Here is a 17,248-nt window from a genome sequence, read left to right as displayed (position 1 = left end):
ACCTATTATTATTCGTACATTCAAACGCAATAGACTAATAAATTAAAATATACCTATATTCAAGTGCTATTACGTTCGTGCGCATTTAATGCCAATAGTGTTGAAAGTCTACCAACTGACGAGTGCACAGAACAGCGACTCGCGATGATATCATCACAAGTTTCTTGGAATAAATTTATTGGGCTACAAATACTAAGTATGGGTAGTTTCATCCGAAACTTGAGTATACAAACTGGTGACAGTATTTCAAACTCACCTCTAATGAGAATGCTATTTACCTCCATAAATATTCATATATTAATGAAAAAATTCAGACATTATTAATTTGCTATTCGACTGCTTAATCTACAAACCGGCTAACTCCATTTGGGAAAATTGTTCTGGGAAGAGAAAAAACGTAATAATTTAACAATTCCAAAAATACACTTGGATTTATTTTTTTACAAATAAGCTGCACTATGAATCAAAATACTATTTTAGCTTCCCTTTTATATTATATAAAGGAAATTTATATAATGAGCGGAGTTGTTTCATTTACGATATTGGAAATTTTGAACCTTCAGTTGGCTGTTTTGTTTGAAGAATGAATGAATGACGTTTAGAAGTTTGAAATTTTGTGTGAGCATAAAAAACGTACTTTATTACAAAAATGGCATTAAAATCTTATTTTTGGTCAAAAGTGCAGTTGGCTAATTTGCAGAGTATCGGATTGGTGTATTATAGATAAATTTTGAAATATAAAATCGATTATAAGTAGTTGTAAAAAAAACAATATTCATACGAATTTAATATGAATTGAACACTGGAAACTCTCAGGAATTATAAAGATCTATACGGTGCTGTAAATTTGTGAAAATGGCAGTGCCACATTGTAGATCTTGCACGATTTTGACTTATTTGATTTCAATACATTTAATCGTACCACATTAATATTTTTTTGTTAAGGAAGTGTTCACAATATATTATTAGGTAATTCATAAACTTTAAAACTTTTAAACGTAATCAAGTTTTCCTTTTCATATTTTACCTGATGAATAAAACGAATGAACATACCTTCACTTGTGATTCTGTCATACCAAGGGCGTACGCAAGCTTCGCTCTTTCGGGTCCCGCAAGGTATTTGGTCTGCTCGAAGGTTTTCTCCAGGGCGAATATTTGCTGCCCACTAAACGTTGGTCTCGTGTGCTTCTTTTTGCCATCTTTATCTTGTTGTGGTGAGACACCGAGGGCATTCGCTGACACTGCAAATAATGAAACAATCATAATTATTTACAACTATGTTACTTAAGTCATATATCTAGACAACTTTGTAAAAATATCATCGATGGACTTATAAAGTTGTAAGTCAATTTCTTTAATATAATTTGGTAAACTGTGAAATGGTCGTTTATATTGGCCAGTGTATAGTTTTTAATAATTATCCGCTTGTCTACTGTCTGTGGCTTAAAATTTAGAATTATCTACTGGTAATCTCATATACATGTTTGTTAAAACCATGTTTATAATATTTTAGTAATAAATAAAGTTCAAATTTGTTTTAAAATTTAAATACCTCATAAATATTAACATCATGATATTTTGAATTTTATGGTAGTGCATATTATATCTACCTACTTAGGTATGTAACTACCATCAAAATATTAAAAAAAAACTGTAAACTTTTCACAAATAATATAAATGAAAGAAAATTTCTCACTAATCTATGACCTATTTATTTTTTTGTTACTGTGGAAAACGTGTGGATTTCTTTAAAATTCTATCAGAATACTGAAATATCGTTGCGCATAGAAAAAAATTCACATTTTCTGTCAATTAAACGTTAAATTTAGACTCAGGGCTCGAAATGAACCGGAGCGCATCGGAGCGCTGTTACGGTTCATGAAATCTCCAAAAATATCGCTATGTCTCAAAATTAATTCAACCATCTGAGTTAGATTAGTCATACAACAGAAAAATCTAACACAATAATTTTTATAAAATAATTATACATAAAATTGATAATTATGTATTGTCAAAAAAATATTGAGAACCGGTTCATGACATTTTCAATTTCGAGTGCTGAATTTAGTCTATCTTTATATTTATTCTAAACATTTATAGTTTAATTTATAATTTAGCACAATATAGCAAATACATGGAATCAAAATGGTTCACCTATTATTTATGAGATTGACAATGTTTATTGTTATTACGTCACTTATGTTTTTTAGAGCAATGGACAAACGATAAAAGGCGTCTCGTAAAAAGAGGGGCCACAAAATTGCGAACATATAAATAATGTAAACGGTTGAATAAAAAAGATTATAACAATCCGCAATCTATCAAGCGGTCGGAAAACGACGCTGTCACTCATTCGCAGATCTACCGCAGGATAAATGCCGGAGCGGGTGTAACCAAATTTCGACACGTCATTATTTCGAATGTCGCAAATGGTGTCCAAGTAGGGTTGGATCTCTAGGACAATGCCCTGGTGCAGAACTCAATATAATATTATATAATATATAACAAAATATAGAATGTAAGGAAAATATCATTTCGTTTATTGATTCATTGCAATATAGAGCTTTGCTATTTACTTATATTTTTTTACAGATCTACTATTATTGATTGTGCTTTTTTTTAAATAATATCTTAGAGCAATCGTAGAGTAAGTTGTCTACTGAGTTTATAAAGAGAAAACCATAAATTTGATGCTCATTAGCTGGACAAATGAACTCGTCATTATTAAATATATGAATATGTAGGTATGTATTTATATTATAATATAACGTCACTGTTCTGGCAGAAGACACTAATTCGAAAAAATGACATATTGAGTTAGTTATACCAAAATGTTCCTTATTTCAAACATTACCTTCTGGAAACCTTCTTAATAAATAAACAGTTTTTATTTTAAAGTCATCCTTTTTACGATTACTTAATAAACTCACATGTTAGACCATTTCAAAAATTTTAACAACTTCAAAGTCAAATTACTCAAAACTAGTATTCTCCAGTTAGTCTGTTCTGCCAGAACAGAGACGATAAATGTTATTAAAAGACCTTCACACTATTTATTTTATGCTTTATCATGGAAAGCCGATAAATAGTCTATCTTTTTATTTCTTTGAATTTTGCTTTTGAAATGAAAGGGTGTTAAAGAAAACATAGAAATTACTACTGATGTTTAGTCCAGATAAAAAGTCATTGGTTCGATGATCATTGAACATTGTATAGATCCTACAAACTGATGGAAACTTGTATGAAAATTATTTCCGAATATTTCTAACAGAGCATTTACGTGCTAGGTATAAGTTACGATACAAAAAAATAACTTATTTTCCCGTACAGATAGAAAAGCAGTAGCAAAGACTCCATCTAGATTCTAGGCGAATAACTAAATTATACCTTCTTAAGAACAATAAATTTTAATCACCTATATTTAAAAACTAAAACATACCCACATAACCGTCTGTCTCTAAGTATTATAACTTAATTGAATTTACAATTCATTTAAACATAGATAAACTGTACCTGAGTCTATTGAATCTACAATACATGCAAACAAAGGCTTGGGATAATACCAAGTTTTTTTGTTTGTAGTTTCACAGATTTTTCTGTTTGACGAATTATATGAAACGAGTTATGATTCTGGAGTCTGCGCATTTGTATATTTTATATGAGTAATACGCGGTGGTTAGTCTCCTAAAGTTCTATTGGATAAGAGGCTTTTCTAGTAAGGCCGTAAATTTTTAGCGCAAGTTTAATTCGCGGTTGGGCAACCCTTTTTCTAGTAAAATGTCTATTATTAAAACGTAAAATACGATATATTATTATGTTCAGTAAATTGCATTTGTTGCCCACAATGGCAGAGCGGTATCGTGTCAGCTTATAATTTCGTGAATCTCAAGACCAAAATTCAAATGTTATTTTTCAATGCGTATTTGAAGTCAGGTTGAGCAAATTGCAAAATCTTTTGATAGAGTAAGAAGTATAAGTTATAATATGTTTTTTTTACTTACAGTATGCATGATGATGGTTTCAAATATTATGTAACTTCTTTGTATAAAAAATATAAGGATTGTAATATCACCCACAGTGGGCGCGCGGCTTAAGCGTTGGACTATAATGCCGTGAGTTCGAATCTTGGGTCTGGCAAGTACACATATTGTTTTTCAATTTATGTGTGAGTCAGGGTATGGACCTGATAGGTTGAGCAAGTGGCTGACATCCATTTCTCGTAAAAAAAAACAAAATCTGTCAATACAAACCTCTACTCTGTGGAGGCCCATATGATCTTATTAGGATCGAACATGGTCAAAGAAAAAAAATATGTAACATTTGATAATGTTAAAATATATTACTCTCCTGTGTAGGTAGAAACTGTTATATATATTTCTATAGTTGTAGGGTAAAAGTTATTAAGTCGCGTTTTTACGAAATTAAGATTTTAATGCTAATGTGTGTAGGTACTTAATAAAATTGTGCTGTTTTTTTTGGATCATAGATTTTGTCACTTTAAGCAAAATGAATAGTTTAATTAATAATTGTAGAAATAGCTAATAATTCAAAATAAAGAATATAACACAATATCAAAATATTTATTATAAATAATTAATGTAAAAAGAAAAATAAAAATAAAAAATATACATCAATTTTCTAAACAAGAGTATTTTGAAAACTGATTTATTTGAAAAACGATTATTTGACATTGATTGTTACAGCTAAATTGACTTAAAGAATTATTATTGTCATAATAGTGTATCTAATTTAAATTTTATTGACCTGATGTGTATCCTTTCAAATACTAATATAGATTAAGAAATACTAGTGTTTACCTAAATGTGCAACCAAATCACCGGCGCACTCAAACACCCAAACAAAGGATCCCTCTCTATCATCCGTCCCTCTCTTACGGAGGCTCCGTCTCCCTCGCGCCCCCACCGCACCCCCACATGATGAAGGCAATATATCAGCGAGTTTTTATCCGACGTTCTGGCCGGATTACCGCTAACGCCGCCGATGAAGTATACATCGTGTATACTGTACATAGGTACACATAGGGATCAAGCGGATAAATATTCAGCGATCGGTTTTGATGGGTTTTTATCTCTGCGGGTGTTTGTGTTCGTGTTGTTTCCCGCCCGAAAATAATGGCTTTTCATACAGATAAGCGGCGGCCAGTTTTTTATTTTAAAGGGTGTATTTTTCATCAATACTTACCCTCCCTGTAGGTATTGACAATATTAATGATCGCGCCTGTTTGTTTTGATGGATTTTTTAAACATCTTACGCGGACTGAAAACGATGCTTGTATATACATGCGTAGCAGTCAATGACTTCGGGCCTTGTCAGCATTATTTAGACAGTGTAAGAATTAGCAAGTCATTTAAACTATCGCAAAATCGACGCATCTACTTGCTTTTCCCTCCACCACCCGCCGCGTCTCCACACCCGTTATGCCAGCGTATACCGTGGCGTAACGAACATTAGGCGCTCTTGAAAGTATCCCAGGAGCAACTTCCAAGACCTTGGTTGGCGTGCACTAGAGTGTGCGTGATCCCTACTTCGATATAAATGTATTACGGTCAATTCTCGATGAGAAAAAACCTTCTCGCTCGCCGAAAAATGCAGCAAACTTTTTAAAAGCAGAGAAATTTTCCCTCGTAGATACCAAGTTGCATTGGCCGACCGGTCCAACTGAGGGTCGGATTGACTTGAGAAGCTACAGTCAGTATATTCTACATGCGTAGTATCGAAGTGCAATAATGTAGAGGCCAGCAGATTTCTCAAATGCAAACTTCATCAGCAAAGGCTCGCAATTTAACGAATATTCATGCATATTGTTAGTCAGTCTAAATATTTATTAGTATCAATCGTAATCTCGGTCCGATTAGTAAGCTTCGTTTAAGTCGCTCCACATAGCATTCTATTCCACCAAGCTTGGACCTCGGAACAGTATTATAATTATTGTAGCATAACGCTCTTGTAACATACTCTTGTACCTACCGACTGTTTACGCTGCAAATAAAACTCGCTCCTCCATCCATTGGAGCAACCACAAAAGCTCGACTTCTCATCTCTCCTACTGACGGCTCTCCTTCTACACTTCCTGGTCATCCCCAATCTCAGCGGTTCCGTCACTCAATCACGAGACCCGCAAAATATGTCCAAAATATAGGAGCGCTTGTAAACGTGTATGTATTTACTTGCGTATTTGTATGTATTTTAAACTATCGCAATATTAGCTGTTTACACGTAAAAGTACTAAGTGTCTCTCCAATATCATTCTTGAAGAGGAAGCGAGACGCGATTTTGTAATTTTATGGTACTAATTGAGATGTCGTGAAAATCGGTTAATCTCAAAATGAGTCTCTGCGCGTTGTAGTTCATTTTTTTACCAGCAAGTTTGCTACAGTCGTTCTACTGCGCAGGTGCAGATATTGCGTGGTCCAATTGTTGTGTGAAAATTCTGAAGCTTCTGAACTTTTTTGATGCATGCATTCAATCTTGCAATTTGTACGATAATACCTGTTTACACGTGTATTTTACAACGTTTTTATTAGCTCGTATTCTTATTTGTCCGTTGGTTGTTTATCCAGTACAAATCTTGCAATCGATTTTTAACTAACTTCCCAACTAACTAGACATTTGAAACTTTTATAATATATAAGAACACAATACCAATGCATTCTTTTAATACGTTTAGCTATCTTTAAGTAGAATTGAATTCATTTTCAGTTAATTCTGTTCTGTATGAAAAGTTATTTCGGAAGAAATTCGTAATCCAATCCACTATTATTGGTTGCTAAATGGGTGGTCCTAGCAACTAAATTATTAATATATACGTGCGTTACTATGGAAATCAAAATGACATTTCAGTATTTTATATTTGTTTGTTTTTTATTTACTTCATATCAAGTATAATTTTGAGCATATTGAGCATAATAATTGAACAGAAAATTTAAAAACGTTGTATATAAGTTCTTTTTATCTTGTACCTAATTATTTTTGTTATGACCGTGATAATACGTATTGCCATCAGCAGTAAATTCATGCATGTGTAAACGGGGTATTAGGTATATATTTTATATTTTTGTGTCCATCAGGCAGTGGTGGTTTTATGAACTTGAAGGCCTAAGAAAGCGACTGACTTTGAAACTTCCCATGTTAAAAAATAAAATTAAAACCATTAATTCCAACTACCAACGTATCTAGTTAAAAAAAGCAATGTAAGTATCTCTTTTTTATCTTCTCTATATTATTGTATTTATTCTGGCCACTATAAAAAATAAAATCATCTATAGATGTTATTGAGTACGCGCTTGAATTTGTAGAATATTAAATTAAATTTAAGTAGTTATTTTATGAAGCAGTTTCCCACACTTTATAGAGGCTGAGTAGTACATAATATATCGAGGTAATATTATATTCAAAGCCATTGTGAGGGTGATGCACCTAATCCATCGCAGTTTGACCTTATCACGTATGGACCATTGTCCGATCTGTAATCCTTGCTAGACTACCTAAGTCACACCTTTGCCTTTCAACGTGAATTAATATACTGTCGAAAAGTGTATAGACTTTTGACAAATGCATATTTTAATGAGGCGTTTTAACACATATAGCTATTAAACATACAATAACGTTCAGAAATTGCCATTAAAATATTCGAAAGATATAAATAAACTCTTGTTATATAACACAGGTACTAATATTATTATATTATTTTTTTTGTTTGTAGTTTACTGAATGTTCGTATACTTACTTATTAAATCATTAAATAATATATATTATGTGTATATATATATGTGTGTGTGTGTTTGCAAGGTTGAGCAACTGACTTACATCCGTTTCTCGTAAAACAAAAATTTGTTAAGAAACCTCTTCATGGGGCGGCCCAGATCCACATAGGATTGTAGAGTCAATTAAATATATTTATAATAATATGTACTTAATCAAATGTTCACTATACATATCTATATTTTTCTACGTTTATTAAAGATTCAGATAAATCCACATCTTCAGTTTCACTATTTTCACTATTCAATATTTTAGGGAGACTCATTACAATTTTTATTTATTTATATATTATATAGTTATTATTAGATTAGTTATTATTTGATTTGGAAATAAGTATAGGTATCATTATATTTAAATGAACTTCAAAAAAGTTTTAAATGATACGTAATAAATAAATAATTAATAAATATTATCCCCTATAGTCCAATGCATAAAGTACTGGCTTCTTAGAGTAGAGGTTTAGATCTCAATTCCCTGTGAAGTCACAATACATTATAGTTATACAAATTTTAATGAAACAATATAGTGATTTTGAAACTAAGTTATTTTTTAGTAGAAAAATATAAGTAAAATAGTTTTACTCCGTAAACTGCAGTTAAATAATTATTACTAATTAATATAACAATGCATGCAGCATAAAATTAAGCTGTTAGGACAATGTTAACTAAACTGATAATGATTTAATTAGATTATGTATGTTAGATTGAAAACTATTTTGTTTAAAAGTGCACGAATTAACATTGAAAACTATTATTAATATGTTTTATGTAAACTTTTAGTTTTATTCAGTATTTAATTTAAATATAAGTCTTATTAAATATATATAGTATTTAATATTAGTAAGCTCTTTTGTTAACAATATAAACGAAGCACTTAGGTGCTACAGCTACTTTGAACGACGAGCATCAATGTCTACAGATTGCAAAGTTTCGCAGCAGTTTTGCGAAGCTGGACATCCAATTTCATAAACTGATAAGGGTGTAGAAGCTCCTTGATAGCGTACGTGGTCTGAAACTATTTAGAGGGACACCTTCCCCCTCAGAAGATCTCTTCTGCTTCATCATCAACATTTTAGCTTCACATAAGCGAGCGCTTTACAGAGAACGTGTAATAACACTCGAGCTGAAAATTGCGCTAAAGCTCCCATCATTGAAAGCTTTTGCGAGCTTCATATTACACTATTATGATCTAGGAAAAAAACTCGTTTAAAGTTTTAAATACTGAAGCTAGTATTATTGATTTAACATACACCGATAATGCCAATTACCGATGAATTCATTCATTAATATTTTGCTATAAATTCAAATAATAATAAATAAGTCTTGACCTATTTAGAGTATTTTCCAGTAAGTTTAACACCTAGGTATAAGTTTTTGTGCTAGTTTTATTAATTACGATTAAAAATAAAATCCAGATAATTCATTGATTAATTTCAGTTTATAATGCCGACAATTTGATTTTGTGTTACTGTCACCGTGCTTTTGTTAATGTATGTGTCGATACTGTTACCGACACCCTGCCGCCATACAAATTAATAACGTTTATAATATAAAACATTAATAATTATTATTATGTAAAATAAATATTATTTACCAGTTAAAAAGTTCCGCATGGATGAATCCGATATTAGGTAAAATTAAAAATACGAAAAATATAATGGAATATAGTTACATAATATCTTAGGGGTGCATTGGTACGACCGCGTTACAAACACCCGAGTTCGTGAGCAGACACAACAGCCTTCAGTGATTGAAGTTATCACGAAGAGACGATTTACGTGGCTGGGACACGTATTCCGGATGCCGCCAAAGAGTGCGGCACTTCGTACCCTTGTGGCACAGCCTCAAGAGTTCCGCCCTCCCTCACCCTGCAGCGGTGCTACAAAAGCGACCTACGTGCTGCAGGTCTGACATGGCGGGAGGCGCAAGAGTTGGCGATGGACCGAGGGAAGTGGCACCAACTTGTGCTTGCCCTATGCCCCAATGTTGGGACGTGACAGGGTGGAAGAAGAAGAAGAAGAAGTTATATAATAAATATTTTTTTTATTATAATACCATGTCTTCCCATAAACATAATTATTTTATTATATACCATTACAATAGTACGTTAAGCCTTATTTAATACCTACTAAGTTATTCGTAGTGGTGAAGGATTTGACGTTGGAATGTCAAAATTTGTGCGATTTGTGCGTATTATATAGTTCAAATCTAGAGTTGATTAGACATTATGACTTATGAGTCATATCATAATTGTCTTAAACGATGAATAAAAACGACAAGTAATCCAATTATTCAATTTAATAATGATACTTGATAGTAATATATTAATGTATAGCCATCTTTCACGCAAGAAACTTTTTAGTGATAGAATCGATAAAGTCCACAATATCGACGAAGTTTCTTATAAGCTGACCAATCATGGTTCATTTTCGCTTTGTTTCAATCTACTTCCTTCTTTATTCCTTCGCCATTCCACGTCCTATATCCTCTGTTATAGCCCCGAGACAAAACTTATATGACGTGTAGAGAAACCTGAGGATACTTTGTCTATAAAATGGAATTTATGGATGTTTCCGGGATACGGCACACGTGTCTACTATGATTTTATATCATGTAATCAATGAATCTTGAAAGTTTTACGTCCGAATTGATGAAAAGGTTGCAAAAAATATTTGCGGGCATCATAAAAGATTGTCTATTGAACTTATTTATAGCGTTTTTTTATCGCATTTTATATTATTCGTGGAAAAAATAAAGATCTGTTTGTTTTACGACGAAAAGGATATTTGATTGTTTTCCATTAGGGCCACCATTCCAAGTTTATGATTAAAATAGCTTCTTTTTACGCCTGTGGCAGCGTTTTAATTTCGATCCGAAATTTTATGAATTTATCATTGTGTCCAGAGAAATAAAAATGCTAAAAAGTATCATTAATAAATGTTTATAAAAATATCTATGTATTATTACCACAGCACAGATAATGAATAGAATTCCGATAGGCTATATTCAATATACTACATTTTGATGCAGGGTTTTGAACATGGCCCCCACAAGAGGGGGGCTGACAAGGCTCTGGGGAGTCTGGAGTGGCGGGTCGACCTGATAAGTGAGATAAACACACATAACAAATTTACCCCAATGGGGAAAAAGTCGCCTGCGGCGCTATTTTACTTTTAGTCTTGACATTTTAAAATGTTTAGTTATTTGATGCAATTTTTGATAACTGTGTTTCTATATTCGTCAACTCTATAATTCAAGTGGATTTATTCAACAATACAAAAAATCACTAAACATATACCAAATATTTTTAATTTGACCTGAAACAACATTTAGAAAACGATTCTGTAAAAAGCCTCACTGCCTTTAACCCTAGCGATTGGTAGGAGGGCCGCCAAAGATCCTGGCCTGGGGGCCCGATTCAAGATGTGGGGGCCATGGTTTTGAATGTATGAGTGTCCTACGAAAATGAAACATTCATTAATCACGTGCAATAGTGTGTGTGTGTGTATGTGTAATACACCAATATTAAATGAGCGTCAATGTATAAACCGAGACCAGTTGTCAGTATTCGACGTATGACGTTTCCTTGACACAAGTTTATCCCGGATTATTCCTTAGTCGAGATCGGTCACCTGCTACTTCTTACCCGTTAGGTATTTCAGTTCCCATTATTTCTGATTTCCCTGATTATTACTACTGACTGATACTGAAACTTCAAGGACATTTTGCATTGATTGCTATTTGCGACATTCTAGCTTTATCTTTCTGTATCTACAGGATTTACAAATACAAGCAATATAATATATATTTATAACTATTAACAAAAATGCATACAAATAGCGTTTATATTTACAAAGCCTATGTTTCATTATCAAAAGAAGTACCTAAATTGAGCTACACATAACGATCTACGTGGACGTGTAAAATTTTTAAGATACTCATAGTTTACCTTAATGATGTTTAACTCGTATATTGATTGGTTTTTCTACATATAATTTATGTATATAGACATGCTGAAGAAATATATTGAACTGATCCATATAAATACCTATAGTATTAAATTTCAACAACCTGGAACTTGTGTTAAGCATGTACCTACTCGCAACGTAATATAAGTCAAAAAACTACGAGTAGCCCAATGTTGCATAGAGAGGTACACGTTGGGCATTAGTCGGAAATATGACTACATAAATAATTCGATAAGGAGAAGACATTGCCACGCCATACGCGAATTGATATTTTCTGGACTAATACAGTCATACATTAATACCCAAAATAAAACGAGCTTAGCTCAAAACTCTGAAGATACCAAAGCCCTACCAAAACCTGCTGGATCGACAGCCTTATTGTGTTCAGAAAAGTATGTTGCTGCAAAGATCTCGGGACTGAAATGAGTGGAAAAAACTGAGGTAGGCCTCTATCTACTAGTCTAGTGGGTCGATATCGGCTAATATTGGTGATATTTTTAAAATAAAAAAATACGTTTATACGATAATACCATTAATAAAAATAATAATTACTCAGTTTGAATTTTAAAAAAAAATGATATTTTAATATCCTAGTATCTGTTATAAATATGTGTGTAGTGTTGTTATAATGTTTATATACATTATGTAACTAAACAATAAGTAGGTACCTATCAACTGAACTCAATAATAGTAAAAAACGTTGACTAGGTATATGAAAAAAATTGCACGGCATATATAATATGACATGATATATTATAATATAATGTATAAGGCAATTCATTACATTAGATCCAAGCGGTTATTTTGGACGGAGACAATAATCTGGTTATATGGGGTCGCATAACACGTGAAACTCGCGTATAAATATACGTTATTGTAATATTATTTCCAGAATAAGGCAGACGGAAGAATAAAAGTATTCATAAGTCAGGTAAGTGACCCAGTGGCAGTTCAATGAAAGGTTACGGTGCCTTACTTTTTGAATTATATATATTATTATTATATATTTTTAATTTATTTGGACCTTTTTTGTAAATTATCTCAATTGAAATATTTTTTTTAAATATATTCGTTTTCAGTGTAATATGGAGAAGACGTAACCCTTATTTCACACTACACGGTTTTCACCGTACGAAAATTTCACGCTCTTTTCACACTATATGGTTTATGTTTTTTTTCCCGTCACAAGTTCAGTTCGTGGTTGAGTGTTATGCTGTTTGGTTATAATGAATGACGATTTAAAATTGTCTAATGTGAAAGCGTACAATAGGTCACGTACACCACTGAGTCATCGGTGGCCATCCGGGCGCCGTGCTTACAGTGCTAATGGACGGGTGCTATACGGCGCTGTTTCGGTTTTTAGCCGTCGCCGTGTAATGTGAAAAGGGCCACGCCGCTAAAAGAATGTCGCCGTTAGTTTTTTTGCCATACGGTCAAAACCGTATAAAGTGAAAGGAGCGTAACAGGATAGTACTTTTTGAGTTATTTTAATAATTATATTAGATACCTATTAACTAATTAATATTAATAATTGTGTGCTGAACATAAAATCATTTTTAAAAATATTTAAATTGGAGTTAAATTTAATATTGTACACATTGTAGTTACATTGTAAAGAATCTCAAGTCTTAGTCAAAATGAATATTGTGCGTGAAAGAAAAAAAAAATCATGGGTTACTTTGCAGATGTTAGCTTTTTATTTTATTATAGGGTAGATTTTCCGGCCGCCTCTGATAAAAGTAACCGAGAAATATCGGAGGAAACGGAAATAAGTCGAGGTATAGAGAGAAGACAGCTCCGGTTGCAGACATGAGGCGGACCGGTCTAACATTATTGGCTGATATCTTTCGGAACAGTATAATCATACTGCACATAAAATGTTCCGAACACTTTTTATTATATCATATTACAGTCGATGTTTTCGCTTCTCTCCGCTGTTACTGAGAGGCAAACAGGGGTGCAGTCTGTAATCTGGAGATTTATAAATTTTCATCGGTTGAGCGTGCACACCTGGATATTTTTATTAAACATTCTCGAAAGATATCGATATCAATCTATTATTTAAAATATTTTATTATTAGTTAAATTATTCTTCTTCACAACAAAGGTATCTAAATAAGTAATAAGATTTGAGAAGGTCTTCGTAAATTAATTGAAATAAATTAAGACAATTATATTATGCGTCAGGCTTATATTGTTGTGGTTCCGGGATAAATCTCGGGTCTGGAAAATTCACATGCTATTTTTCAATGTCTGTTTGGACCCAGTGGTAAACATCCATTTCTCGTAAAAATAATAAATCTAAAATATTTATTTTACTTGAATAATAAACGTAGTACTTTAAAAAATGTGCGTTGGTTGAAAAAAATCACCAGATTATTACGTATTTATGGGTATTTTTATCAATACAATGTTTTAGAAAGAATTAAAAATAATGTATAGTTTGAATGTACCTATCTATTTATTAAGCAATAAAAATGCGTATCGCTTGAATTTCTTTTTATTTATATCAAGCTGTCACAATATAAAGATCTACACAATTATTTTCTACAAAATTTTGATGGTTTATAAATAAAAATAAAAAAATATTAATACTATAAATTACTAAAAATTTATACATTATTTAAAAGAATTTATTAAACTACATTTTTATAATTACGTTTTTCAATGAAACGATATATTATAAAATAAATACAGGTTTAAATAACTTAATTTTAAATGAATAATACGACATATTATTAAAACATATGTTTTTGAGTATAAGGCTTATTTTTTTTTTTTAGAATTATTAATAACCATGTCCTTGCTTTTTTGTACAAGGTGGTTGTTAGTAATTTTGAACAATCACAAACACCCAGGCTTTGAGAAAAACACATAAATGTTTTTTGTCATGACCGGGAATCGAACCCAGAACTCTCGAGTGGAAGGCCAGCGCCTTACCCACTGCACCACGAGAGCCGCCTAATATAAGGCTTATTGCTTATAAGACTTATTGAGGTTGTTATATTATAATTATATATAACAATTACAAATACAGATCCGAGTACATATCAACTGGTTTAGTGCATATACACCTCATAGAAACCTAAAAACTAATTCACAATGTAATATTCATTACAGTTTGAAGTAAAATATCAAAGAGCTGTTTAAATAACTTTTAAACATTGTATACGTTAATGAAAAAGCTGGATTCGGTAACGATACTCTGTATAAAACAATGAATTTGGAAGCTTCATAAAGTTTCCGAACACATTTTTCATATCTCTATAAAAGTTGAAGAAAATTCTCCACCGTTCACACGTTTTCCTACAAGCGTAGTCTGTCTTTATAGAGAGGCCATTGACGTAGATACAGATTAATGCAACTGTAATAAAAAAAAATATGTTGTTTAGCTTTTTCTTATAAATTAAACATAAATCGCGAACAGTAGTGATAAATAATATAATAATGAGGCGGCTCTCGTGGTGCAGTGCGTTAGGCACTGCACCACGAGAGTTCCCGGGAGTTCTGGGTTCAATTCCCGGTCAGGACACAATATTTATGTGTATTTCTCAAAGCCTGGGTGTTTGTGATTGTTCAAAATTAATAACAACTACCATATACGAAAAAGCAAGGACATGGTTATTAATAATTCTAAAAAAATATATATATAAAAATATAATAATGTTACTTTAGTACTGGAAGACCGCTAAATAGATACCATCTATATGATGTATACGGCGAAACTATGGGGCAGAGATAGACAGGATAAAAGAAGACTAATGAGTGACAGAGATTTTCCACTCTACCTAACGTATGGATATGAATAAAGAAGAAAAGAAAATATATGTATAGATTTATATTTAAATTTCATTCCTAAAATAACATTATGCAACTTTTATATTACATTGTATTATTAAATGTTAATTTTATGAATGGGAAAATATTATAATGCTACATTAAATTTATCCAAAAGTCCTTATTTTTGCATGATTGTGCAAGATTTTTGAGTTATTCATTTCCTTTAAATAACGTTAATACCTAAATATCCCATCGGTGAAATAATACTCCCTATCTAAAGACACACCTAAAGAAATACGCATTTTGAGCTATAGGTATTTGAATGTTGCATTATTTAATATAAATAAGAGTTAAGTAGTTACACTACGTGTTGTCATTAATATGTTTTTGTATATTTTGCATTTGATATAAATATTATATCAAACGATGGAAATATGTGCTAAGAAGTGATAAAAATAATAATGTAATATCATTAAATTGTATGCTTTTTAATCAATAGACCACCATTCATATGACATAATAAGTACATTATTTATGCATTTACGTTAAAGTGCCCACCACCACCCGTCATATATGCACAGCCGTGGATAAGCACGGCCGGTTTCTATGACGCTTTGCATTATGTACACTTTCAATTCACAATATTTTATTACTATAATATAGAATTTAAAAAAAGGATTATTTACAACTATTGTCATAACGAGCCGCCTATGAATGAAACTATCTTCCATCCCCCTCCCCTTGGGGAAGATATTCACTATCCCGCCACAGTTAGCTATCAAAACATTGGAAACTGGCCCGCGCCAGAAGGTCCGAAGCACCGAACGGGACGAGATTCAAAACGTCTTATCTCCGTTGCAACAGTGGTCACTTACAACATTTTGGGTCATCGTGGCGGCTTTGCCTAAGTCCTGCCGTCTTCTGATAGACTAAATCAATATCCAGTGGGGATGCACGCTCACAGAGAATTCAATAACGCTAAAGTTTGGGAGGAGGGGGGAGAGTGTTAGAGAGAGGCGGCATTTCGTACAGAAAATCGACTCTGACATTGTTTTTCAATCTTTATAATATTCTAATAATATGTATGTGACCGTCACCTATATTACCTCATGATATGCTCGATAAGGACCGGGTGTGGCACGGGGTAAGTTAAATAGTGGCTCACATTATATTATTTTACTTTTTCCATGAGGGAGAAACCTTGTAAATAATTTCATCTAATAATAAATGAACGGTAGGGGCTAATTATAAAGGTACGTGTTAAATTGGTGTTGAAAATATTATTTTATAAAAGATTGGTGGACACCGATTAAAACCAATTTAAGCCATTAAAAACTTTTACACATCTACATATTTTTCTCGCGTATAATAGAAGTACAAATTTATTGTTATCGATCGTTATAATATGCGAAATAGTAAAACATTGGTTACGAAAAATGACCTATATGGAAGTGTTTATGTCATAAATATATTGTGTTATAATTTTGTTTTGTATCACGCAATCTAGCACAGTAGGCATTAAAATGTATCGAGGAAATCGTTTTTCCTTAGGCAATATATAATTAAAACCATTTCCATATCCATGCTAAGATCGTGTTCAATAAATATACTTAAATTGATTAAAAAGACGAAACTCTCTGATTAAATGAGTCATTGGAGGCTAAAGTTGCAATACTTGGATGCTGTAATCCAGGATGCGTAACAATAAAAAAAATTGGA

General features: G+C 32.2%; 1 protein-coding gene across 1 annotated transcript in view; it reads right to left on the bottom strand.

Moving 5' to 3' along the window:
• HGTX (HGTX homeodomain transcription factor) overlaps positions 1-17,248 on the bottom strand; it is a 144,956-nt gene that overhangs the window by 83,280 nt on the left and 44,428 nt on the right. The window contains exon 2 of the mRNA XM_085956557.1: positions 1,054-1,241. Within this exon, the coding sequence (XP_085812683.1) occupies positions 1,054-1,241 (188 nt within the window). The remainder of the gene's footprint in view (positions 1-1,053; positions 1,242-17,248) is intronic.

The sequence above is a fragment of the Rhyacophila brunnea genome, unplaced genomic scaffold, assembly GCF_057557595.1.
Source record: "Rhyacophila brunnea isolate RB1 unplaced genomic scaffold, BYU_Rbru_1.0 scaffold_6, whole genome shotgun sequence".
NCBI lineage: Eukaryota > Metazoa > Arthropoda > Insecta > Trichoptera > Rhyacophilidae > Rhyacophila > Rhyacophila brunnea.
This window is presented reverse-complemented; position numbering and strand designations above follow the sequence as displayed.